This window comes from Heliangelus exortis, chromosome 9, assembly GCF_036169615.1.
Source record: "Heliangelus exortis chromosome 9, bHelExo1.hap1, whole genome shotgun sequence".
NCBI classification, from domain to species: domain Eukaryota; kingdom Metazoa; phylum Chordata; class Aves; order Apodiformes; family Trochilidae; genus Heliangelus; species Heliangelus exortis.
The window spans coordinates 25,802,238-25,828,570 of NC_092430.1; the positions used below are offsets into that span (position 1 = coordinate 25,802,238).

The window sequence follows — 26,333 nt, forward strand, 5'->3', positions numbered from 1 at the left end:
GTCCACAGCCCGAGACACCATGTCCATAACCAGGGGCTCCGGGAGGAGAGCTGTGCTGTGGGGTCCCCGGAGCTGCACTGGAGACACCGCACCCGAAATCCCGGGGGAACACGAGTGTCCTGGCGTGTTCCCCTTCCCGCCTGTCATTTTTCCGTCTGTGGATTTGATTGTCAGTGATTTGTGGGGCCACGCGTGGGAAGGGGGCTCTGTCTCATGCCCATCACCCCTCTCGAGGGTCCCTTTCTTCCTGCGCTGCCACAGGAGGGTAACAAGGGCTCGGTCTGCAGCTATCGTTTCCCTCGCTATTTATTCCCTGGATTTCACTCTCACCTCGTGTATTTAACATACTCTGCATTGTTGAAGAAAAAACCCCAAAACCAGCATCTCAGTTTCCCCCACAAATAAATTATCCCCTTCAGTCGAACACCCATGCAGCCAAAATTAAAAAAAAAATTAAATTTAACCCGATGTAGGAAAAGGTAATTAAGAAAAGAGAACTTTCATTAGGGCAATTTCACTTTATTTTTTTTTTTCCATACAGCAAGGTCAACTATAGCAGTAATAATAAAATAAGCATAAAAACAAATTGCAGCCCAGGACAGAGTACATAATTTGGAGCAACTACAAGCAAAAAGTAAGTCTGTGATTACATAATAGTAAAACCAAGCACATCTGTCCTTTCAGCAGATGAAAGTTGCAGGGTTGCAAATAAGTGCAACGTCATTAATTATTCAGTGTGAGCACTGGAGAGATCAGAGGAAGGAATGGCCTGATCACTTTTGCTTTCCAGCTTTGGCATCAATAATGACAAGGTTCCTGGAACGCTTTCCATTAAAACAGTAAAATTTCCCAGTTTTTAATTTTCTCCTTTTCACCTGCTAAAAGAACAGGACCACTACAGCAATAAAAAATAATCACATAACAACTACAGCTACGGTGTGCTGTTTGGTTTGCCTGTTCATGATTCAACTCTTTTGTGAAAGTCAGTATTTGTTTTGAAGAATCTTCTCTTTTTTTTTTTGTGAACAATAAACCACTGAAATTGTCAGAAACTGGTTTGAATAGCATATATCTTTAATATACTTTTTTGATACTTTAAACATGCAGTAGTTTTTGAATAATGTACGGAATATTTGATCCATGGTTTCACCTTGATGGTTTGAAGTACCTGCTTTTTTTTTTTTTTTTCTTTTTTTTTTTTCTTTCTTTCTTTTTTTTTTTCTTTTTTTTTTTTTTTTTCTTTTCTTAATGATTTTCAGGCAGATTTGAACCAGTGGAGCTTTTGTCAGTCATGAGATCTTGGGAGGATGGCATATCTTTCCAGCTGAAAAAATCCTGGCAAACTACAAGCTGTCCACATAAAGCAAAGCAACTTTTTTGAAGGGGTATGGAGTGCTAACTCTGTGCCACTTTTGCAAGCAATTTTGTTCAGCCTGTCATTTTATTAGCCTTAACAAAACTCCTTGTAATTATAGACATTTTTATTCAAAATAAGATCTTACTATTATACAGGTTTCTCTCTTTTTTGACTATATACAGAAGTGCAAAAAGTCAACCTTCTCTCTATACGTTCCCACATGCTAAACTGCAGCATAATCAACCCTCAAGAGTTTGCACACACACACTATAATTCTTGTTACGTAAACTTTTGAGTATTTGGATTATCAACAAAAAGTCCCTTGATCTATTGATTATGCAGCTTATTTATAACAAGGCCTGATATTCAGGGATTTCAAAAATATTTAAACAATATTTTAACATTTGAAATGGATACAGTAGAAAATAAATTTTATTCTAATATCTAGGAACTAGATTTTCTCATAATAACTAATTACAAACAAAATAAATCATCAAAATATTACTTAATTGTCTGCCAGGATTGTTGCGATAGCAACAACTTAACTTCTTACTTAGCAATGATTATATAATTATAAGATATCCATATAAAAGATCTTTGTTCTTTTAATGAAAACTAGACAAGAACTAACAATGACTGACATTCTTACATTGTAATATTAAATCAGTAAAATATAAATCATTTAGTTAACAATAATACGAATACTCATATGACACTACATGTAAATTCAAAACTGAGTATGTTATGAAGAAAACTACCTTTTTTTTTTTTTTTGTATTTTGAAAAAGTCATCAGTAAACTCTAATAAAAGAAAATTCTAAAAACTGAAATGGTATTCAACTTGTAATAGAAAATGAAAACAATCTAATAAATGTAAGAAATAAAAACTACACTTTTAACAAGAAAAAATAAGTAATATTCTATAATGTTAAGTAACTACAATAACATGTGAAGTCACCTATACTTTCTTAACACGATTGAAATTACATTGGTATGGGTCTTAACCCGTAATGTAATAATCTAAGGCTTTAATAGATGTACAGTACAATCAGTAAAATCAACACATCATTCTTTTACTATAAAGCATCTCTCTCAAGCATAAAAACTCGCAGTAAACTTGGAAGTATGGAGAGTTCTACAACTGAACCCACGCTTCTTCCACTCCACGCTACGCTACCAGTGACCTGGCCCCCACTTCAGCACTTTGCTGAACAGAGCAAAAATATCCTTTACTAGCTGCAACATCCAAACCACAGAAAGGAATTCCTTTGGATGAATCCGCTCTTAAAACTTGAATGCACATCTATTTATTTTTTTTTGTTTGTTTGTTTTTATTTTGTAAAGGCTTTCTAAGGCTATAAGCAGTTAATCTGAACAAAAAAAAGTCACATATAAAACTCACCCAAGTATTTAACCCACCCGATTTCTACACTAATTAACATCTCCATTTTTCATGTTTTGGTTTGTCATGCATCTGATGTCAGTGCTTCTTTTGTCTTTGTTTAGAGTCACCACGAGAAGTGTGACTGTGATGAAGTAAAAGTGAAACCCATCTCTGCAAAACATTTATAGTCCTTTCGACTTTCGACAGAGGCTATAAATAGAAGCAAAAGAAGTTCCTCAGACATTTGTTACTGTGTCTCAGAAATGGCTTTTCCCTTTCATATATCATGTTATACAGTAAAATATGCATAAATATTACACTACAATGCCTTAAAATAGTTTATATATATGTCCAGTATGGGTTAATCTGTACGGCTAGAGTATCTTTCCTGTGCTGTCTACTGTTACTGTAAGGAGTAGTTGGCCATTTCTGAGACAGCTTTGGTTTGAAACAGAATGGTGCCCTTTGACTGGTTAGTACTGGTAAAGTAAGTGAAAACGTGGTTCTGAAAATAACACTGCAGAAATAATACTCTAATCAGATGTACAGTCTATGGCACTTCATGAGAATCCTTAACAACATGGTACTTAAAGCCATTGATGTGCTTTAAAATATACACAGTTGTGGTTTTGCTTGGCACATTCATCTCTGTCAGATACCTCTCTTACCACTTCTTACAATCTATTACATTAAAAATATTACTCTTAAACAAAAAATTACTGTGCATGCACGCTCTCGTCTATAATGGCAATTTTAAATACAAGGTGCACCTTTGTTATTTGTAAACCTTGAAAGAAATAAACTTACTTTAAAAAATTATATCTTGGTCTACAGACGTACCAATACATAATAGATTTATGGTTACACCATCGTCTGTCTTTTCAAGGTGACATCCATGATTATGTAGGAAACAGACCCCATATGCATATCCAAACCCATATGCATACTTCTGTGCTAGAAAAGATAGACAATGCTGTAGTTTTTAGACAATAAGATCACCTCAGCACAAATATCAATTAAATGTACAAAGTATATAGGCAACAGTGTGCAGTGGATTTCCAAGGTCTGGTTTCATCTGTTACATGCAACGTGTGGATCTCAAACTGCTGAGGGAGGTTCCGAGTGTCGCTGGGCGGTATTTACACTATGGCTAATGGGCTTCTCCTCTGCTCACCCCAAACACACTGTCCTTTTCTCTTTAAGTCATGATCTAGAGGAAACAAGAGCAAGCATTTGCAGGGCAGTCAGAATTTTTCTTCAGAATGCCATCAGCCCAAACAATGAAAAAAAAATGGGAGCCCCCCATCTCCCCTGCACCCCGCCTGGAAGCCAGCTGCAAGCAAGAGGCATCCTCCCACCTCAAGAGTCCCTCAGGCAGTGTAAAAATGTTTATGCTCAGCTGAAAGGAATACTATTATTATAAAACCACTGTGGCAAATCAGTTAATCCTCACCCTAAGCAGTAATTCCATGATGGCTCAAATAAAAAAAAACAGCAGAAATGGAGTGCAAAGGAGGGAGAGGTCCTGCAAGTCACGAGCTGCGGGTGGTCTGAGTGACACCAGGGAATTAAGTGGCAGGCTGGAGACTACAATTGACTGGTGGGAAAATAAACCTCTCTCAGGCTTAAATAGGTACAGGACAGAAAATCACACCAATTCAGCACGGGGATGAACCCCATGGACCCTGCAGGGCCTCTCCTCACCACATGGCTCCTGCCAGGAGCTCCTGCACACACCAGGGCTGGCTCCTGGGCTCAGTGAGGAAAGGGGCTGAACCTGCAGCCTTTCCACATCCAGAGATCTAAAATGAGTTCTTCCCCAAAGACAGCTTAACGTGACCACCTCCGCCCTGCACCTGGCTCACACCTGTGCCACAGCCAGCAACCTCTACAAACACAACATAAAACTCTAATTTTAGACTCTGATTTTGCTCTTCCAAAATTCCTCCGGCTGCACAGAGTGTTCCTTCTCCATGTACAGACTCATCCCAACACTGCAAGCTGGGCTGGGGGAAGAGCAGGATGGCACTGGAGCTCAGAGCCTCCCCCCATCCCTTATCATTTTTTTCAGAAAGAAAATAAAAACATTCTGTCCCCGGAAAAGGTAAATTGGGCACATACAGAGGTGAGGAGATTGCAAGACACAACACTGTAGGAACTTACTGTTTGATGACAAAATGTCTACATCTGTGTAACATACTTGTGGCTAGTCAGATGTTCGGCAGATATTATGGGTATCTATAGGTAAAAAATGTAAACAGTGAGTAAGGTGTGCAATGAGCCAACCTGGAGACAGCATTTTTCTATAGAACAAAAGTTTAGAAAAGTAAGGATCAGCTGTGAGTTGGTGGATTTTATATTGTAACTATAAGTTAAAAGTCAACTGAAGTGCTACAGTAGCAACTTAAAACCGAAAACACTGCGGTAAGTACTACTGGAAAATATAAATAAGTAGTATTGGTTGTTTAGGAAATAAGAGAAGTTAAAATCTACAGAAGACATGCAGTGCAGTAATTGAAAATAGCCCTTTTTGTTGGCCTACACAAAATCCTGTGCTTTCAGAGGATCCTTTAAAATGACAGATTCTAGAGCAGCCCTGTTTCAGTCTGATTTTGTGAAGTGTTCACTGCTTTCACTGTCTTGGTTTTTGAATGCCAAACCTAAGATGCCCTGAGCTGGATTTTCATGGCTGGTGAAAATCCCCTGTTGAGAAGAGCAGTCTGCTCTTCCCATGGCTGCTGCAGGCACCGTGGAGCTTCAGCTGAAAAGCAGAGACTCCCCAAGCAGTGAAACAATTCTCAAAACGTTTGTCTGCATCAACAGAATTCACTACGGGGCTCTCCTCCTCTCATCGACTCAGATTCCCATTAAAAAAACAAAACCAGCTAAAGTCAGAGCAGGTGACGAGCAGTACAAACACCAAGGCTGTGTCCTAACCCCCATCCCTCTGCGTGCGGTGCCCAGGCCATGCGGGGTGGGGGGACCAGGAGCAGCAGGACCAGGAGTGGGGCTGGGGATGTGCCCACCCACAGGGAAACGTGCTGGGGCATCTGGCACCAAACCCATTTGCAGCATCACGAATGGCTGTGGCACTTGAAAAGGCTCCTTCCCCCAGGGGATGCTGAGGCTGACCTCTTAATCCACAGAAGAAAGGGAAGAGGGAGGTTTCCTTTTTGCTAAATCTTTGGTGCCTCCGTGTGGGTTTTTCCAGCCCTGGTGCCCTCTCCTCCCAACTCCACAGAACTCCACAGCATTGCCAACTCGTACAGAAATGTGCTTCAAGAGGAATGGAGCTTCTCATACCATTTTTTTCCTACTGCTGCAGGACAGGCTGTTGCACCCAAGTGTGTAGAAGCATCAGGGGTAGTGCTGTCGGAACGTACCAAGGACCTTCAACACCAGTCCATGAAGATGAGGGGCCAGATCTCAAGACTTTTGGCATGCATGCACATCACACCGTGTGGCATTGGATCATCTCAGCGCTGCTCACATGTTATATACATATATCCCTTATATATGTATATACTGAGGTTTGGCTGCAGGACTTTACTAAGTGTGTTATGAGGCTCCAGGGAGGATATGCATGAAATGATCAGATTCCACAACAGAAAGTTTTCCTGATATCTATTTGGGAAAGTGGCTGTTTGGAAAGAGATGATTTTAAAGCTAAAGATGTTTTCCTGTGGTTTGGCTCGTTCTCTGGCCTTATGGAGGATATAGAGCACTCAAGTTAATTGTGTGGTGCAATAAATTACAATATTAAGATGCTTCAGGCATACAGGTGGTTGCTTGCTTCAGTGACATGTATGCAGAGGTGGTCATACCTGTGAACTAGCTTTTCAGAACACTGTTAATTCTTTTGTGTGTTTAAATCTGTGAGTGACATGGTCACTTAGAAAGCACTTCTCAAGTGCAGATAGTGCTGCTGGCTAAGCAGACTGAAACGGAATTGTAATTGTGATTTTTTGGAATTGTAAAATATCCAGGTCCCTTTTGAGACACACCTTTCTATCACTGCAATAGGGGAATTTAAAAAAAAAATATTTCCAAGAGGTCAGTAAGCAGAGAGATTAAAGAACATCCATCTGGGCATACTGCAGAATGGCAGTGGCTCTGTGGGGAAAGGTGGGAAGGGCCAAAGCCAAAGGCTCTGGACTCAACCCAGAGAGAGCCTGTGGCTCTTGTTGCCCTCACAGGCTGGGGGCTCCTGGCTGTGAGAGCCCCTCTGACTGTGAGAGCAGCCCCAAAGACAGCAGTGGGGGCACAGCAGGGCATGGACATCACTGCTTAACCTCCCACCACAGCTGCCCCCTGCCAGGCAGCCTGTGAGGGGACAGTGACAGGGCTGAAGGAGTCAGCTGGACTGGCTTAGGGAGCCTGCCTTCAGACCTGAGCTTCTCCTCAGGATTAATTTCACATCCAGTGCCACACCTGCAAAATGCTACAGAAAATGTTCAGTTCCCTTTCTAAAAGGCACTGTGTGTGTGTGAGTCCCACTGAGCTGAGAGCACTGCCTCTACACTAGACCAGAACTGGCTTCATGACATGCAGAAATCCTGTCTTCCTGGTAAATCTCAAAAAACAATTGTTTTTATAAAAGGAGAGGGTCTTTTAGAAGTTTTCACTGCTGCACTTTCAGCCAGATGTGCTACTGAAATCTGTGTTTTTGAGGACCCAGCCTGGGAGAACCACTGGGCCACATTCTGTTCCCAAGGGCAGCTCCTCTGGCACCCCGTGCTCGCTGTTGGAGCAGTTTCTGGCTTTTGGGAGGAGACTTTCAATCACTTCTTTAGGACAGTGCTGTTTTTTATTCCTGAAAAAAAACATCCTAACGTGGCAACAGCTGGGGCAGCTATTTAGAAATCAAACCAGAAGCTAATGGGTGTTTTCTTAACTGATGTCTGTCTACTACAAGTAACTGTTCCTAGCAGAACTGCAAGCTGAAACAAAGGTTTAGAAGAAGCTTCTGTGTGGTTCAAACATTTTTGTTTTGCTCTTGGAAGAGGAGAGCCAGAACATGTTCAGCCTGTTAAAATTCTGCTCCTGCAAGCCTTCTGCACAAAGGTTGTACTGGCTTTCACTGGAGTTCTGCACTGAAAGGAACTGTCAGCCTCACAGCAATAGAAATAAATAATGGGATCTGTGTATTATCCCTTCCTCTGTACATCTCTGAGAGCAGAAATAAGCAGCACGGCCCATAAATGTTAAGACTGAGTCAGAAATTCTATTATAAATTATTTTTAGCATCAGAAATGGAACTGCAGCACCTTTTGAGCATGGATAAAGGCTTATTAAGCTGTGCTGCAGGTCTCAGAGAGGATGTGTAGGCCAACAAGAGGTAAAATCAAAACCCCCATGCTCATTAAAAGCACCGATTTCGAGTTGTCTGTAAGGAACAAAGCTGTAAATTAGCAAACCTGGTTGGCTGTGGCTGTTGCAGCGAAGGGAACACTTGTGGCAGATGTTGTTGCTGCAGACACAGTGGCTGGCGTAGCACCGTGCACCATGGGAACTTTCGGAAGGAAAATCAAATAAGCAAACACAGAGAAGAGTGTAGCAGTATGGGGACCAGAGCCAGATGTGGTGGGGTCATTGAGCATGGGATTGAGCACAGCAGAAAGCCCCAGACATCATTGCCAGCGCGTGACATGCAACCACAGTGCAAAGCAGGACAGCATTCCAGGGGAGAGAGGGGAGGGGAATGGAAGAGAAAAAAAAAAAAAAAAAAGGGGAAAATGCTCGTTACCATCAAATCAAGAAAATCGACACAAAACAAGCTTAACCGTTTCAATACAAAAATCAACAGAGGAGTTTTCAAGTGCCCTTACGTTTACAAATTCTCATCTTTAAAGAACTCTACCCAAATATTTACTGCAAACAAAAATTAATCCTGTTGAAGGACAGTATACGTCTATGTGGCTATAGCAAGATACAGTCTTAACACAAGATAGTTTCTAAACACTGGAACTCATAGTCCAATCAAAATCCACCAAGGAACAATGTGCAATTCAAACAATTGCTTTACAAAATTAACAACGTCTAGGTGTCCGTGTCAATTAAATAAAACAACTGCATTTAATTGACAGGTGTTAGTGCGGGGGGCTAAGGGAGATGGATTGGGACAAGAGCTGTAAGTTAAAATCTAGCAGTGGATTTTGAGGGTCTGTGAGCTGCACCACAGGTTTAAGATAATCAAGAAACAAAGCTGGCACCTACCAACACTTGTAGCGGGTGTCATGCACAATATTGAGCCTGCCCATCATGCATTGCAACAGGAAGGTGGATTTGGAAAGGGAAAAGAATTAAAACAACCCATCACACGTGTCATTAGAAAATTTCATTTGAACAAAGAAGAAAAATTGTTATTACGGGAACAGTGTCATGTAACTGTCAGCACAATCAAACCATACACAGTGATCACTGGGACGAGTCTTCAGTGAGGGGACAGAGCCATCCAACCGTGTGCTGGTGCCTCGTGTTGGCCTCTGTGGCATTGTGGGATGTTAGCAGGGCTAGGAATAGTTCCTCTGGCTTTACTTTAAAACTCTTGCAGCCTCACATCTCTCTGCCTCCTGACACAAGCTTTGTCCTGGTCTTTACCCTGGTTCCCTCAGATGGAAACACTTTGAAGTCACATCTGCCTACAGGTTCCTGCATCCAGCCCTGCAGGGCCAGCAGGGAGGAGCAGGAGCCAGGGCAGCACGGTCCCTGGGTCAGGGAGTGATGGGGAGAGGGGAGCAGGGCTCTCTCCTGGGGCCAGAGCAGCCTTTGCAGCAGGGCCCTGCTCCCATGGGCTGGAGGCACCAGGATGACTTGATGGATGCTGCTCCACGAGCCGCAGTCTGACTGCTCCAAGGTTTGGGTAATATATAGAGGCAAGACCCAGGTGAGCATGCAGTACTTGTTCAGCATTTTTTAATACGTTGTTGGACGTATTCTAGGCTGCTGGTGTCTGAGCTTACAACCTGCAACTCTATAGGCTACAAAAAATAACTGACGTGACAGCATCCCGTGAATTCTGCCCTGCAACCAGAGAGCCAACAGCAGCACAGGGTTTTAGGAACACTATGGTGTGATTTTTTAACTACCACTAAGCTGGTAACTCTGTTTACATAGCAAAATGCCTTCCACCAGACTGAACTCGGAACCTTCTATTTGTGCTCCCCGTATGATAAGAAAGATGCACTGATAATTCAGAATATCCCTTTTTAATGATCAGCTTACTCCTGTATTTAACAAATAACATTTATTAACACCTCTAATTATGCCTGATGCAGCAGAAGCTGAAGCAAACTCTGAAATCTGGGAGCAGAGAAGGGAGTGGAAATGCAAAGGTGTTCTAGAAGGCTGTGGGTGGGTGGGAGTGATGCTGCTTCCTTGACATTGCACGACTGTACCAGGGGGACAGGAAATTGTTTCAGCTGGTGCCAAGCACTGTGGTGGCTTGCACAACCTTGAGAGCCTTTAACTAAGCAGGGAAAAAGTCAGCCAGTGTAATTACTGCTGGGGACAAGGTTATTATCTGTCACCACTCTATCTGCGAGGCTACAAAGGAAAGGGCATAATCATGCTTCCTAATTACTCTTCTAATTCTGTGTCAGGAAGAGAATGAAATATTGCCAAAGAAAGGTTAAGTGAAGGAAGGGGAGCTTTTCTGACTTCCCCATGCACAGATCCTGGGTGAAGTCAAGGGGGCTACTTGCAAGATGAAAAAAACAGAGCAAAACTTGGCTATAAAGTGCCAACAGTCAGTAAAACTGCTCTCTTAGTCCCTCTTACAGCACCTCTGTGGCATCAACGAGGTTACACAGATGAAGCTTTGAGTGGTGCCTCTCTGCAGAAGTGCCCTATTTATAAGGTTGCAGACACTTCATTAGACCTGGAGTTTTATGTCGTTCCATGCATAATTAGGTCTACATGTTAAAAGACAAGCTAGATTTTCATAATGACTCTGAGCTATCACTGAAAAGCCTTTCAGCTCAAAATTTTACTCTGAGTTATCATCATTTACATCATAACCAGTGCACAGTTTTGAAGGGGAATCGAAGCAAATGAACATAAGGCAGAAATGAGAATACTGGCTCGGGTGGAATAATTTGCAAGTATGAAGACATAATGCTGTATGACCCTCTTACCAGTAATAAAAATAATTTTGGCTATGACCTTAATACTCATCTTGACTTCAGAAGCTTTGACCGACTAATGAGAGCACATGAATAATAAATGTGCAGTTTCAAATGTTCCCTAGCTTTTCAGCACAAGGCAGAATTTTAATTCAAGGATGTGCTCGGTTAACTGATCATAACTTCACAACCAGATTATTTCTGCAGCAGAATAAAGCTATTTTTATAAATGTCCTAGGTTTACTGGTGTTTTAAGCATTTTTTTTTTCTTTTTCTCTCTCTCATATTACTCAGTCTATTTATTCTGACCTATCTACTAAATCCTAATTAAAAATACTACCTTAGACAGTGTAAGCACTGCTGTCGGGGTGATCTTTCCCTCCCTAACACTCTGGAGGTGAGCAGTGACCTCACACAGACAGAGATGCCCCAGGGAGGAAGGTGCTGGCATCGCTTTAGGTTGTGCAGTGCCCGATTCCCGATGCAGGGAGCTCCAGGAGCCGGAGCTGCCGGCACGGAACAGACACGGCACAAACTTGCAATGCGTTCCCTTAACAGCAGAGGTGGCTGAAGCCTCGCCACGGCTCCGCTGCTCCGCTGCAACCCTGCCCTTGGAAGGTGCATCAGGACCTCAGCTCCCGACCTCCTCTTCTGGATTTCACCCCTCCCAAAGCCCCATCTGCCCACCGGGGAGCAGCAGGGCTCAGAGCAGCTCCATCAGACCCCTGGGGAGGTGGTGAGCTGAGGCACAGGGCACGGCGTCCCTGGGACAGGAGCTCCCTGGAGCTGGCAGGCTCTGCAGCACCAGTGCTGCTCTGCATCCTCACACACAGCACCTGCCCAGGGCACTGAGGCTGGGCAGCCAGGACCAGGGTGCAAACCAAGCTGCAGATGTCTGTGAAGTCCTGCAGAGCCTCCTCATCAGGGAGACTGCCTCCACTTATCCCAACCAGCCAACACCACAAGTGTTCCCAGCTCTTCCTTGCAATGAATTTTAGGCTTTCCTCTCAGCCTGGGCACAGCTCCCAGCAGCCAAGCTTTCTGGGAGACCTCAAGAGGGGAGTCCTGCAGAGAGGGAGCTCTGTTTGAGAGCAGTGAGAGGAGAGCCTAAGAGCACCCAGATATTTAAAGTGTGCTGGAGTGCCAGGGTCCATCCCCTGGCATGGACCATCCCTCAAGTAGCTTTCAGAGGCCCTCACATTCAGGCAGAATTACACTTTACACTTCAGAAGAGGTATCTGGGCCTGTCTGGAACACGGGTGGAGGACTCCCAAGGGTGAATCACCAAGAGTGAGTGCCCTGCAGAGGAGGGTCCTGCCTGCCAAGACCCTCCATATGGGTACACACCTGTACCACAGAGGTTCTGCACGTGTCCTGCCCTCCAGACCTGCTGCCTCTTTCTGCATGGCAGCTGAGACAGTTAAGAACACACCTGAATAATTACACTTAAGGTGTCTGAACCTGAAAAGTGTCCCTTTAATCCAACCCTACTGAATGAAGCTGCCTCCACTCCATGGCATGGAGCTGGGGGCACCCAGGCTCTCTGCTCTCCTGTTGGTTCTTAAGGACTGAGGGAGAAACTGTTTCCAGAGGACTATGCACAACCAGGACTGATAATAGTGAATTTTAAGTGGGGGGAAACTAAGGAGGGCAAGGTGGCAAGGAAAATTTTCAAACTTTTTGAAAAATACTGCTTTAGGGAAAGATCAAACTGCTGCTATCTGGAAACTATAAAGAGAATTTATAGTTGCTCATGTTAGAAAGTCCTCTACTCTTTCTGCTATATAAACTTCAGTGGTCAAGAAAGGTCAAATGAGGCATCAAGAACCACTGCACAAACTCCTGTAGGTTTTGGCATAGATTTGCTAGAAGAAGAGATGAGGTAGGTTGTGCAGAAGTGCCAAAACATATCTGTGAATCTGTTCAGTATCTACAGGAAGGACTGCATAGGCATTTTTGTATGAATTTTAGTATGTTGTCTGGAGATCTGACCTAAAGCTCACTCAATCAGTCTTCCTATGGACTCCAACAAGCTTTGCAACAAGTTTTTACTAATATATTTCTGTGGTTGCATTTTTGGAACCAAAATAAGCTATTAAAACATACTACATCAAGCAAATCTTTTTTTTTTTTTTTCGTACCATTTGAATGGCATTGAAAAGGCATTATGCCAAATTCCTGGGAACACACCTGTCAGAAATGTTTAGGATGAAATCCTTCATTCAGTCTGTTTTTTGTGACAGACTGAATAGCTGTATTTCCTCTTCTCCCCTCCCCTCAGCTGCTCTGTATTACCATGGGCTGTCCTCAGACTCCTTCCAACTTTTTGACTACAGGTCTATCAGATGTCCTTTGCATACCTCCTAGAATGTCAGTGCTGACCTAATGTGGGTTTGTTTGTAAAAAATATCTCAGCTGTGTTAATATAAGCATAAATTCACCTGACATACTAGATGTATAACTTTTCATGAAGTGCTGTTTGCAGCACCAAACCACACATTCCAACTTCAAGAGCTCTCTCTTGTCCTCTGAAAGGATTTCTGCCTATGTGAGTAGAACAGGCACCAGTTCTCCAGTGATTTCCCCAGGACAAGTGTAGATTTGATCCCTCTCAAAAAAGAGCAAGTGCACCTTGGTTCTGCTTAGTTCAAAATCAGCCCTGAGGCTTTAGTGGCAGAGAGCTGAACCCTGATTTTGTGTGCAGGTTCGTGATGAGCATATCTGTGAGGCTGCCTGCCTGTGCCTTTTATGATCACTGCGCCGTAATTAAAACCAAAACCTTCAAGTGTGTGACTCAGCAGTATGAAGGCAACAGGGTCTTACAGCAGGAGAAACAAATACAACAGCTGAAGAGATGTGTGACGAAGAGAAGTTAATTGAGGGAAAGAGGAATGAGAGAGAGGAGATCTCAGATGCTGATTGGGGATGACAGGGCGTGAGGCTGATTTTTATATTAGACTGGAAAAGACCCACCCAGCTTCTGAGAGAAGCAGAGAGAAGCCAGCCCTCCTGCAGCCAGCACCTCCTCTGCCCCTGGCTGGCCGGGCACCTCTGTGTATTTGCCACCAGGAAAAAATGCTTATTTCCTAGTGTATTTTTTCCAGAATTCCCTCTTCTCCCTCCCCAGAAAAAGGCAAATGAGGAGCACTTACCTGGTGGGAGAAAGGCTGTATGCTGCTGTAACTGCATGTTGGCAAGAGCTTGCTGGTATTGGAAAATACCAGTGTTAAAGACTGCGGTGGCACCATTGGTTTTTTCAAGCGCAGGCCTCTTTGGTAATGGGGGAAGTACAGCTTGAGGAATTCCCTGGATGGTGGATGGGTATAAAAATAAAGCCCAGTAAAAAAAAGTAAAAAAAAAAAAAAAAAAAAAAAAAAAAAAAAAAAAAGAAGAGACAAAAAAAAATAAAAAATAATAAAAAAAGGGTGTGGGGTGTGGAGGAGAATGGAAGAGAGGGAGGGAGAAGAAAAGGAAAGAGAGAAAGGAAAAAAGAAAAATCAGTAGGAGGCAAAAAAAAACCAGGCAGCACCATGTTTATCCATGAGCAAGCAAGCAGCATAGCAGACTGAACTACCAAATAAAAGGCGAGGTAAAAGCTTCACGAGGGAGCACTACTGTAGCCTACCAGTGCAGCACAGGGCACGCAGGTGACAGGAACCGGCGTCACGACAGTACCACGGTACTGTGCAGCCCGGGGGCTGGGTCAGGAGCCAGGCTCTGGGGCAGGGGAAGCAGCACTGCCAGCTCCAGCAGGATCAACACGGAAAGCGATGTTAAAGAGTCCCCGCCGGAGCCGAGGGCGACAACAACCCCACTCCCCGGGCCTGCCCGGCCATGCATGCGGCACCCCGGACCCATCGCCAAGCCATGCCAACGCGGCCAACCCCGGGTCCCTGGGGAGGGGACGGGATGGGGGGCGGGGGGACGGGGGGATGAGGGGCAACGGGAGGTGGGCGGCGGGGCGCGGGGGCCGGTGCTGGAGCCCTGCCCGAGGCCCTGGCCCCGCTGCCCCCCGCGCCCCCGGCCCGGGACGGGGGTAGGGCTGGGGATATTCCATTTCTAGACATTAACCCCCAAACTCGACTCTACGATACAGCTACATGCCAAGCTAAAAGGTGAAAGGTCATAGTACCAGGTCAAAGGTTGCCTCGAGGGGTCGCTTCAGTGATTTGACAGCCGACTGAGTCTTAATTAGCAGGCAGCGAGCACATGATGGCAATGGCCAGTGGGGTCAAGCGCATTAACATAAACAGCAAGCAGAGGTGCATCATGGGGGCAGCAGTGCATTTGGGGAGGTGAGAAAAAACAAATAAAAACAAATCACCGGATGCCGTGTACAACGGTAACAAGACTAGGCATGCAGGGCCGGGGGGCAGGGGGGACACGGCGGTGCCCACGGCCACCCCGCCACCCGCCCCGTCCCGGCCCCGTCCCGCCGCAGGACGGCTGAGGCGCGGGGAAGGGGGGCTGGCGGGACCGGGGCTCCCCACACCCGGCCAGCGGCTCGCCGAGCACCTCTGGGAGCCCACGGCTACCGCCCGGCACCGCTGCTCCGGACACCGCAGCCCCGCGGCCCCGCACCCCCGGGGCCCACGGCTCCACGCCTGGCCAGGAGAGACCCGAGCAGCTCCGGGTCCGGATGCTGCAGCCAGCAGGGTGGGTGTAGGGCCCCAGGAGAGGTGCCGCAGCCCTTGGGGGGCCGGGGAGGGGGCTACGAATGGCAGGAACACGCTCAGACCGACCTAGAACTAAGTGTCTACAAACACGGACTTAGAGTAACTGGAATTGGGGTTGATCTATCTGTGCAGCTAGATAGATACATGCCTACCCACGCACAAACACACGACAAACTGGGCATGTGCACGCACACGTAGGGACACGCACACGGGTATGCACACATATATGTACGTATGGACGCTCTGTACATCAGCAGGCAGAATTAGTGGAACACCTGGATGGCCTGTAACCACCCCAGAGCAGACCTGGCACCACATGCTGAGAGGCTCATCGCACCGTGTGGTGACGGGGGTCCCCACACAACCCCCCCAGCCACAACACCCCACCCATCCGTGACCACCTCCTCAGAGCACTTCTACTCCAGAGGGGTTTCCAAACTCACCATGGCAGCTGCAGTCGCTGCTGCCTGGGCAGCTGCAGCTTGGTTAACCTGGTACTGGGCAGCCTTGATCTTGGCTTGCAGGTGTGCAGGAGGGTGAAAATATTTGCACTTTTCCCGTGAGCATCTCCCTTTGATGTAATCCATGCAGACGGTGACGGTGTTGTCGTTGGTGTCGATCATGGCGCTGTCGGCGGGGTGAGCGAACCGGCAGTCGTTCTCTCCCCTGTTGCAGTTGCCACGCTGGTACTCTCGACATACCTGTGGCACAGGGGAAAGAAAGGCTCTCAGTGTGGGTGATGGGGGCTGCAGGCACGGCTCGGAGCAGAGCTGGGATTTCTGGAAGCCTGAGAGTGGCGTGAGGGTGCCAGCAGTGGTGGTGGGACCGTGGGCTCATCTCCCCGGCAGCAGGGATCTGGCTTCTCAACAGCCACGTTTGATGTCAGAGAGCACCAAACCCCACCAGGATCCAGAGCCAGCACACAGCGGGTTTTGTTCTGGCTCTCATTTAGCTGCCACAGGGCTGTTTGTGTTTGCTGGAGAAAGGTGATGCAGCCTGCTCTCCAAGCACACCTGGGGGGCTGGGACATCCCCTCCAGCATCCCCTGGGGCTGCAGCCTGGCACAGACCCCTCCCCAGCCCCCCTGTGCTGACACTGACTGATCACCAGTGGGACAGGCACCGGGCCCTCTCACACACCTTCCTACCCCTGCAGCTAAAAACATGGTGTCTGCTCTTTTCATGTCAGCTCTTCACAAACCAGAAACAGGATTTTGTCATTTTAGTTTTCCAAAGGCTACAGGAAACAGAAAGGGACTAAAGCAACCAGGTTTGTATAAAAATAAAACCGCTTTAGTGGATGGAATTTCCTTTTAAAGGTGGGTGCCCATGATCATCAGTATTTCCTCAAGGACCTTGGCTCTGATCCCCTCAACAAACCAAATTTGGCTGTTACTTGGTTTCCATCCATGCGAGTGCTCTGGCTGCTTTTTAACCCCTCTGACATTTCAAGTACCAGCTGCCCATCATCTGAGACCTCTGCAATGACATCCCTGAAGGACAGGAGCAATGCCACTGGTGAACCCACTCACAGGAAGCAGACATTTGTCCAGGGTCATTCCAGCATGACCCTATCTTTAGTCTTTTTCCCAGTGGTGACAAAGGCTCTGGACGTACAGAGCCGAGGCAGCCAGTCCAGGCACCTCCATTGCTCCTGCTCATGGCTTTGTGCTGGCAGAACTGCTTCAGCAGCACACAACAAAGGGACTGGGGAAATTCCTCAGCTGGAAAAGAGGCACTTGCCTCCCAGGTAATTCTACAGCCAGATGCCCTCCCTGGTCCAGTCCCCACGCAGTGACACAGAGCACTGTGCCAGCCAGCACGACACAGGGAGTCAGGGAGGAAAGAGGCAGCGACAGGTGAAGCCATCAAAACCCATAAGGTATTTCTGGTGTTGCATGCTACACATCCCTGCTCACAGGAGCTCCTGGCTGCTCTGCCCCTCACTGCCATGCACACACCCAGCAGAGCTGGGACATCATCACTGCTGCTCCAGCAGAGCTGGGCTGGGCAGCCACACTGGCTGCTTGCTCTCTGCCACCAGACAGGGACATCTGGGCCACCAACCAGTGTCTTCTACCAAAAACCAGGCCTCACAGATAGACAAAAATAGATCATTTCCTTTGATTATTTGTTTAGAATTAAACCGAAGTCTTTTCCTCTGAAGATAAAGAAAAGAATGCAACTAATGTCAGCTGACTGCTTCTGCTCTTTGTCTTCTATTGCTGACTCACAAAGCCAAGGTCTCAAAACCACTCCATTTGTAAGCAGGAACTGCTGCATTAGTAACACAAAGATGATACATACAAATCCATATATGTGCATGTAAATATATATAAAAGTATCTGTATGCACAGAAAGAAAATGCATCCACAGATAAGCTAATTTTATGCAGTTAAAAACCAAGGAACGACCAGAGAACTGAAATAGTTAGGCAGACAGAGATAATCTTTGGCATGTCCAGAGCAAATTTTCACAGAGCTGTCATGCAGTAGCTGAGATAAGGCAATGAATGGCACTCTCAGTGCTCCTGAACAGACCTCTGAAGGATGGTTTACAGCAGCCAGACACAAACCATAACTCTGCCAGGCCTTCTAATCAGTGTGACCAGCAATGGCTTTTCAACCGCTGTGATGGCAGCCAAGAATGTTTCCAATTCTTGTTTATTTAAAAGCAAGCACTGAAAACAGTGTTTTTTTCATCTGCAGGCAGGCAGGAATATATCATTCATTTACTTGAGTAAAGAGAGGCATGGAAGCATGACATGTTGTCTGGTCCTTCAGATCTGGAGAGCTTTTATTTAGTTAGTTATTAATAGCCCCGAAATTAGCCTCGTAATTTTCAACTCAGCATGTTAAGAAATACAAAGAAAGGAGACCTGCACCTCTCTAGCTTGCCTGCAAAAATGCTGAGTTAGTGCTGCAGTATTACTGATTCATCCTCAGTCACTTCACTTGTTACAACTTCGGGCTGTTTACTTTGGTTCAAGTTGCCCACCCTGGCCAGGAGACAACCACTGTGTCACCTCAGCCACCTCCGAGGTCCCACAGTGGGCAGAGGTTTTGGCCAGAGGATCACAGACAGCAATGCTGAGGTCCCTGCCCTTCCACGAGCAAGTTACCCCCCGGCCTGTCTCCCTCTCTGCACTGAAGAGGCTTTATCAAACCAGGCACCTCGTGCCCAGCATGTTCTGAACATTTCCACAAACAACACTGCTAACACATTTCCTGATTAGCCACGAGCTGAAAATCTCCAAGAACTTCTAAGCTGCTTCTTCCTGGCAAAAGATGGAATACGTGCAGAAAGTAGGAAACAGCAGCTTGGTTGTGGTGATTCCTGATCCTTGAATACTTCTCATAGAAAATGATGGCATCCATCCAGAAACACACGTGTTTGAAATAAAATGGTTGGGCAAGCCCTTTTGCTCTCACTTCCTCGTCCTCCTCGCTTCTCCTTCAGTTCACTACAAGAGCCACACTTTTGTTCAAGATATTTCTGGCAGGAGTGTGAGGAAAGCTGTAGAAATGTCTCAACAGTGACACGTGACACGGTCCAAACAAGAATGAAATCAGCCCTACTGCTAGTGACAGTCTGATCTTCTCAATATTCATACTAATTCAGGAGGGCAGGCATGCTGCCTGAGAGATCTGTATTGCCTGCCTGCCTTCCTTAAAATCCCAGGTACATGGACTGAGAGCTGTGGACCAGTCTGATCCAGCCTCCCAGAACACGTGTGTTAACTTAATTAACGCCCAAGTACATCATTCTTGAAAAAAAACTATTTCAAATTCTAAGCAGAACAAATCATGTTCCAAGATTAGATGCTAACATCATAGCAGTTATTTTTCTCAGGGACAGTTCATTCCAAGGGAGAGTGAGCTAAGCCATATAAAGCTCTCCAATCATGTCATAACAACTGGCAACACCAACAGCAGCAGCTCGCCTAAAGGGCAGGTAGATGCATGCCAGCTTCTCAGAGAGGTAGCAACCAGACCATGCAAACTCTTCACATCAGTTCTGCATTTCCACACTCTATAAACTGCAAGCAGAAGTTTTGCTGTTCATAAAAACAATGTGCTTATTTGGTATTTGTCCACTGAATTTGGGTGCTCCAGATGAGATGAGCAATAGACTGGGAAGCACTGGCAAGCTACCTTCTCACCTATGCACTGCACTATTTGAGCTGCATTTGCTGAAGGGAACAAAGCAGCAGGAAGAGACACATCCCCAGTGCCAGACACTAACCTTGGAAGGCAGCAGGGTGGAACTGCAGAGCCAGTGGGTCAACCTGGATTTGCTCTTGATTCCAGTCAACATAAAAAGCAAAACTTAAGCAACCTATGAGAAGCTGGGTTTCTTTAAAGTGATCTCCACAATACTGGGGCCAGAGCAGAGCAATCTGCTCCTGGAGGAATCCCCACACAGTCTTCAGGGATGGTCACCAAAGAGGCACTCCTGTGAATCCCAACACTTGTTTTCAGGGGTTCCCAACTTGTCCATCAACTTCCTCTCCACTCAAGTACGAAGCAAAACCACTCAGCCTTTGAAAAAACATTTACTGATTTCAGGTGTTTTTGCTGGCTTTTCCTAATCATTAAAAAAGTTCTTACTGCAGCCTGTGCCCCTGGCTGCCTTTTGTGCAGGAGCATCACTGCCCTGAACAGCTATATAAAGAGAATGCAAGAGTCTGGAGGACCAAAACCTGCACGCTGAAGCCTCAGATTTCATTCATGCACTTTGGACACAGTCTGCCAGGCAGCACAAGCTCTGCCCTGGAGGCACCACGTGGAGAGGTGTCCCCAGACAGCCCCTCTCAGGCTCCCACCCACATATGTGCTTCCCAGCCACAGGCACAGCTGGGGCTTGGGGACTTCAGGCACGTCTTGCTCCTGCTTATGAAGATGTCCCCAGTGCCCCTGACCAGCACTGTGGCCTCTACACGGGTGGGAGCACAATCAGACAGAGCAGCTGACCTCAGCATTGCCACCCAAAGGGTCCCCTAGCACTGCCATCCTCCTCTCAGCCCTCAATTTGGAATCTAGTGTGACTTATTTATGAATTTATCTAATTGTCCTTTGGTTTTACTCCACCTCTGGCAGGCATCTGCCACGAAGCAGACTCCTCAAAGGGAAAACATCCCTTGGTGATTCCAAGCAGGCACCCGTGTGCCAGCTCTCAGATCGGTGTGGCTGCCTCTCCTGTAACCTGAGCGTGCTTTGGGAAACGCTTTCCTCAGAGAAAACATCTCTAAAAAGGGAAATGATGCGATCCCCCAGAAGGGGAACCTGTGGTGACGTGAGCTCTGAGAATAGTGGCAGCAGCAGCAGGCAGCTCTCCCTGCCAGATGACCCTCTGCTCCCCTCCCAGCCCACAGCCTGCGGGCAGCAGCCTGTCAGTCACAGGCACAACTAAGAGAAGGAATTAATTCTCCTTGTAAGGAGACTTCATCCCCATTAATGCCAACTCCAGGGCCAAAAGAAAAGCATTACAACTACAACTGGCTGTGTTATTAACCAGAGACCCTGCTCGTTCCTCCCCTCACACCCCTGAGCTCAGGGAGCACATCCAGGAGCAGAGCAGCCCCTGTGCCATGCCGTGGTGCCACAGCTCTCCTGGCCATGCAGCAGCAGCCTCTGGCTCACTGCCTGCCGTGCCGATAAGGTGCTGAAAACACTGTCAGGCCTTGCAGATAAGGCAGATCCGGGGCAAGGTAGAGTTCCACCTAGGGAGCAGCAGCAGCACTTGTCAGGGTTGTAGCATGGCTGATAAGCTGGGTGCGGGAGTGCTGGCACCATCTGCCCTAAGAGAGAAGCTGAGAGCCACCTCCAGCCTGGCCACGGAGGCTCTGCCCTTACACCAGCCCCTGGTGCTTGGTCCCTGTGCACAGCAATGGTTATCACCTTCTGGGCACACACTAACAGCTTCCAGGCACTCTTGGGTATGACCCGGGCAGCAACAAAAGGGCTCAATAGTTCCACTTCTTTCTGCAAGAGGCTCATGAGCAGAACCACAACCATTAACTTACTGTATCATCACCCAGTCACTCCTGCTCCTTGCCCATCACCAAGACAGAATGTTACCAGCTGAAGTGAAACCTGCATTGGTTTCCTTCACAAAAAAAATACTTTCTATCCAGAAGGCGTAATAAGTGACAGGACTTGCCAGAGGAAGCTACATGTTTCAGCTCCTACCTCCAGCCTGTCCGTCCTCATCAGCTTCTGGGCAGCAGCGGCGGCAGCGGCAGGAACTGGGACACCGGGGTTCCCTGTCACCAGCATCGGGGCAGTGGGCAGGATCTCTGCTGGGACCAGGCCTGGGGACACGGGCCCCAGGTAGGGGTTGAAGGCAGCTGATGCGTTGGTGGCCAAGCTCGGTGCCACGGAAAACATGGGCTGCAGTCAGAGGAAAGGAGAAGAAAGAGACTTTAAACGTTTGTATGTGCCAAGGTGTCCGCTAACAGCCTGCTGGACATCATCCTCAGCACAGCAGCAGGGGGTTCCTGGGAAAGAAGCTTTTGTGGGACATGAAGAACGTGCAAACATCACAGAAACCACGAGGAGAGGCTGAGCAGCAGCACCACGAACAGGCATGGCCCTTGGGGAGAGGCTGAGCTCTGGGAGGGACACAGCCCAAACATGCACAAACACCCACTCCTGGGGGACATGGCATCTGCCTGAGAGCCCATCACACCATCACCACACCATCATCACACCACCACCACACCATCACCACACCACCACCACACCATCACCACACCATCATCACACCACCACCACACCACCACCACACCATCACCACACCATCACCACACCATCACCACACCATCACCACACCACCACCACACCATCACCACACCATCACCACACCACCACCACACCATCACCACACCACCACCACACCACCACCACACCATCACCACACCACCACCACACCATCACCACACCACCACCACACCACCACCACACCACCACCACACCATCACCACACCACCACCACACCATCACCACACCATCACCACACCATCACCACACCATCACCACACCATCACCACACCATCATCACACCACCACCACACCATCACCACACCATCACCACACCATCATCACACCATCACCACACCACCACCACACCATCACCACACCATCACCACACCATCACCACACCATCACCACACCACCACAACACACTCAGCTCCAGACACAAATACCTTTCTGACCCTGATGGCAGCCCACACTGGTTCAGAAATTAGAGGAACAAGACCAGATGACCACCATAATTTAGTTTTATAAAACTAAACAGGCTGCCCAGGCAGATATTCAGAAGAAATACACTGCATTGACAATGTGACGTATTTAGACTAAAATTAAAATTATTTAGACTAAAAATTAAGCCAGAGAAAGAGAGAAAGCACACAAATACTTTTTTTTGTTGCTTGTTTGAAAAAGACTCAGATGCCCTTGTAGGCTATTGCATGTGGTGAAGATAATTGGATGTAGAAGATCAAATAGTACTGTAAGACCAAATGTGGAACTGTTACACTGCAGTAAAGATTAAACAACCCTCCTGCCCTCCAGACTGCAAAGGCACTGGTAGGGTAACTGCTGAGTAAGATTTAGTCTGGAGTGTTAATCTTGATTATCTAAATAAAGTAGTTACTCAAGGCACATAGATTTTTTTCTCCAGACCAAATTTTAGAGGGAAAAACAACTACAGAGTTAAGGCAACTCTTTTTCTCTGTTTCATATCTGTTTAAACCAGACAGCATGTTTTTGTATTCCCGAGGAAATGACTGCACTGTTTGGAAGAAAGGAACAAGTCCATTTGAAACACTGGACAAAAACACATCCAGAGATTACTGAAGAAAAAAAGACAGAAATTTGTGTAAATTGGAATAGTTCCTTTAACGTCTCCCATTCTTCGTCCACATGAATGAAAAACAAACAGGCAAATTTTACAGGATATAAAACAGTACTCTCAAATGCACTGTTAATTAACTGCACTTTTCATTACTGTGCTATCAGCTATGTAATAAGGAGCACTGCAAAGAAAACTATGAACTAGTTTATTAGTGTGTCACTTTAGAGACATCAGTGTTTGACTTCAGCCCAATATACTCACTCTACAGTAAGTGAAAGACTATCCTCTTTATTTTCTACTGAGATCATGTCATCCTAACATACATATCCTGCAGCCTTTAGAACACTGCAAAATAATAGCATATTCTATCAGAACCACTTGGTATTATTCGGAAACTCACTGGTACTCTGCAATGTGCTGCACAAGTGTAAATTAGGAGATAAACTCTCCTGCAGTCCTATCAGCCCAGAGCTGGAGCCAGGCTGCTGGCAGAGGGGTCAGGGAGGCTCCAGCTCAGTCCCTGTGCCTGCTGCTCCTTTCCAGCCAGCTCTCACTCCCCATCTCCTGAAGCAGAGGCAGCAATTCCCTGACACCATGACCCAGGCACTCAGTGCTCAGTGCCTTGCAGTCAGTGTGCTGAGCACCATGAGAACCAGCTGGCTGCAAAAGGAACCCAGCAGCTCCTGCAGATCTGCAGAGAGGAGAGAGGTGAAGGAGGACACAGCCTCAGGCACAGCCCCGTGCTGCCTGGTGCCCCACAACCCACATCCTCCTGGCTACCTGGGAATTCTGCTCTCCACAAGCCCACCTGAACCTGCTGTGGGTCTGGGCTCCCAGCTCTGCCTCAGAGGCTCTGCTCCTGTCACTGGGGAGGTGACACGGGGGCAGCTCTGGAAATGAGCAGAGCCCCAGCTCCTCCCTGGGCAGACAGACAGACAGACAGACAGACAGACAGACAGACAGATGGGCTTTCTGCCACAGCCCCAGCTCGCTGGCACCAGCCAAGCACCAGCTGAAGGTAGATGAGAGAGCCAACTAGAAAGGAGAGATGGAAGTGTCCACAGACATTACTTGCAACTAAGATAATTAAAACATTCATCAAACAGAAATATGAAAGAGCCCCACTGCTTCGCTTACCAAACCCTCCTCTCATCAAGTTAGTTCACTGTTATTAAAGCACAGAGTATTGATATATTGTAAAACCAAAACTGACCAAAGCATCATTAGATGGGATGATATCAATCACTTGCTAGAGCACCCTGAAATAACATTTGTTTCAACTGCACAAAAAAATAATTTTAAGGCAAAATTACTCTGATGACATCCATTTGGAAGCACCTCTGCTGGGACAGCCAGTGGGCCTTGCTATAAATCCTGGTGCTGAAGGAGGCTGAACTCTGCAAACTCTGTGTCTGTGATGTCTGAACTCAGGTGATGAGCATGGGCAGGAGCTTTGGGCTGCACCACAAACCACACTGACTCAGATCCTGCTCGTTAGGGACGGTGTGGGTTTAGCATAAAGGAGAGTTACAATTTGATTTATATGTCTTCCTCACATTAGCCTCTCTTTATACGAAAAAAGAACATTAACCCAAAGGACTGCATTAGTTTACCCCAGTGCTGGGGTGTGCCTACACACTGCTCTGTGAGAGCTGTGTCGGGTACAACTCATGAAACAAACAAACAGGGTGAGGGAAGGAGTATTTTAAGCAATGGCTCTTTGTGTTGGCTGCATTTTGATGTAAGCTTTCTCACAGGCCTAAATATGAAATCTGCTGGCACCAAGGCCGTGTCACTGCACTCAAATCAGGAAACAAAAATAAAGCTGTGGCATGTGCACCAAGGCTGTTTTGATCTGCTGGAACTGAAAAACGATGTTGAGGTTGCTTTGGAGTTAAGGCAGGTAAAGCACAGGCTGCTCCTGAGCTGTCTGGCTCTACAGACACTTGGTTTTGTTTCCCATCCAAAAGCCACCAGCAGTGTGAGGAGCAGGGATGGGGCTGCCCCAGCCCAATGCCCTGCCCAGACACAGACCCTTTTCTTTAAAGAAAAGCTAATCAAAAGAAAGAAAACAAAATGTGGCACCTTCTCACACTGTACTAACAGGCACTGAAGTCAATTTACTGTAAAGATCCTGCCACAACATTTTCTGCTGTTTTCCCCCTCCAACTTTTTCTTGAACCAGCTGAGGCAGAAAGCTCTGTGGGAGTTTATAGTATATATATACATACTATATATATGTGTGTGTGTGTGTGTGTGTGTGTGTGTGTGTGTGTGTATACATACTATATATATACATACTATATATATATACGATACATATATATATACTATGCAGGTATAGTCACTTAGGCAATAGGCTACTACAGATTTACTGATAGGCCCACAAAATGTGGTCTGAACAACCATTTGGTACAATGTGAGAGTCCTTTCTGCTGAGATGATTTTTCCTAAGGATTCAGCTGTATTTTGAGTACTAATAGTCACCATGTTTTCTGAAATAAGAGCTGAACTCATCTAACAGAGTGAACATCAGTTTCCCAACAGGAGGTATTTAGAGGTAAATTAAACTCCCTAAATTCTGCTTTGCAAGAAAGGAACAGAAGAACCATCAGAGAAGTGCTAATGGAGACATATTTCTTATATATATACACATATATTTCAACTTACTTTTTCCTTTGCTGCCATTTTACGTGTTGAAAGCAAGAGCTTCAGCCAGGGGCACTGTGTTTGCCTTTTAATGCAGAATACCCCAGCCTTGCTGATGCATTAATCAGCACCAGGCTCACTCATACATCAATCAGTACCCTCTAATGTCTCAGCTAGAAATTGGTATCTGTTGGGGCAAATCTATCCAGAGGTGAGCTCCAGTGAGCCCCTGCACTGCATTAGAGGTGCAGGATGCCCATCCCCAGCAGGGGTGGGTGCAGGGGGCTG

General features: G+C 46.4%; 1 protein-coding gene across 26 annotated transcripts in view; it reads right to left on the bottom strand.

Moving 5' to 3' along the window:
* Positions 1–498: 498 nt before the first annotated feature.
* The window catches only part of MBNL1 (muscleblind like splicing regulator 1), an 84,503-nt gene continuing 58,668 nt past the window's right edge, over positions 499–26,333 (bottom strand). For 11 of the 26 annotated variants that reach the window (XM_071752911.1, XM_071752894.1, XM_071752913.1 and 8 more), the window contains 8 exons: positions 21,731–21,931; positions 15,984–16,241; positions 14,997–15,050; positions 14,017–14,170; positions 8,958–8,993; positions 8,159–8,253; positions 4,892–4,979; positions 499–3,937 (listed from right to left, as the gene is read on the bottom strand). In XM_071752911.1, coding sequence (XP_071609012.1) covers positions 4,923–4,979; positions 8,159–8,253; positions 8,958–8,993; positions 14,017–14,170; positions 14,997–15,050; positions 15,984–16,241; positions 21,731–21,931 — 855 coding nt within the window. In that variant the 3' untranslated portion in view covers positions 499–3,937; positions 4,892–4,922. The remainder of the gene's footprint in view (positions 3,938–4,891; positions 4,980–8,158; positions 8,254–8,957; positions 8,994–14,016; positions 14,171–14,996; positions 15,051–15,983; positions 16,242–21,730; positions 21,932–26,333) is intronic. The other 15 variants (XM_071752909.1, XM_071752910.1, XM_071752902.1 and 12 more) reach the window with 7 other exon arrangements.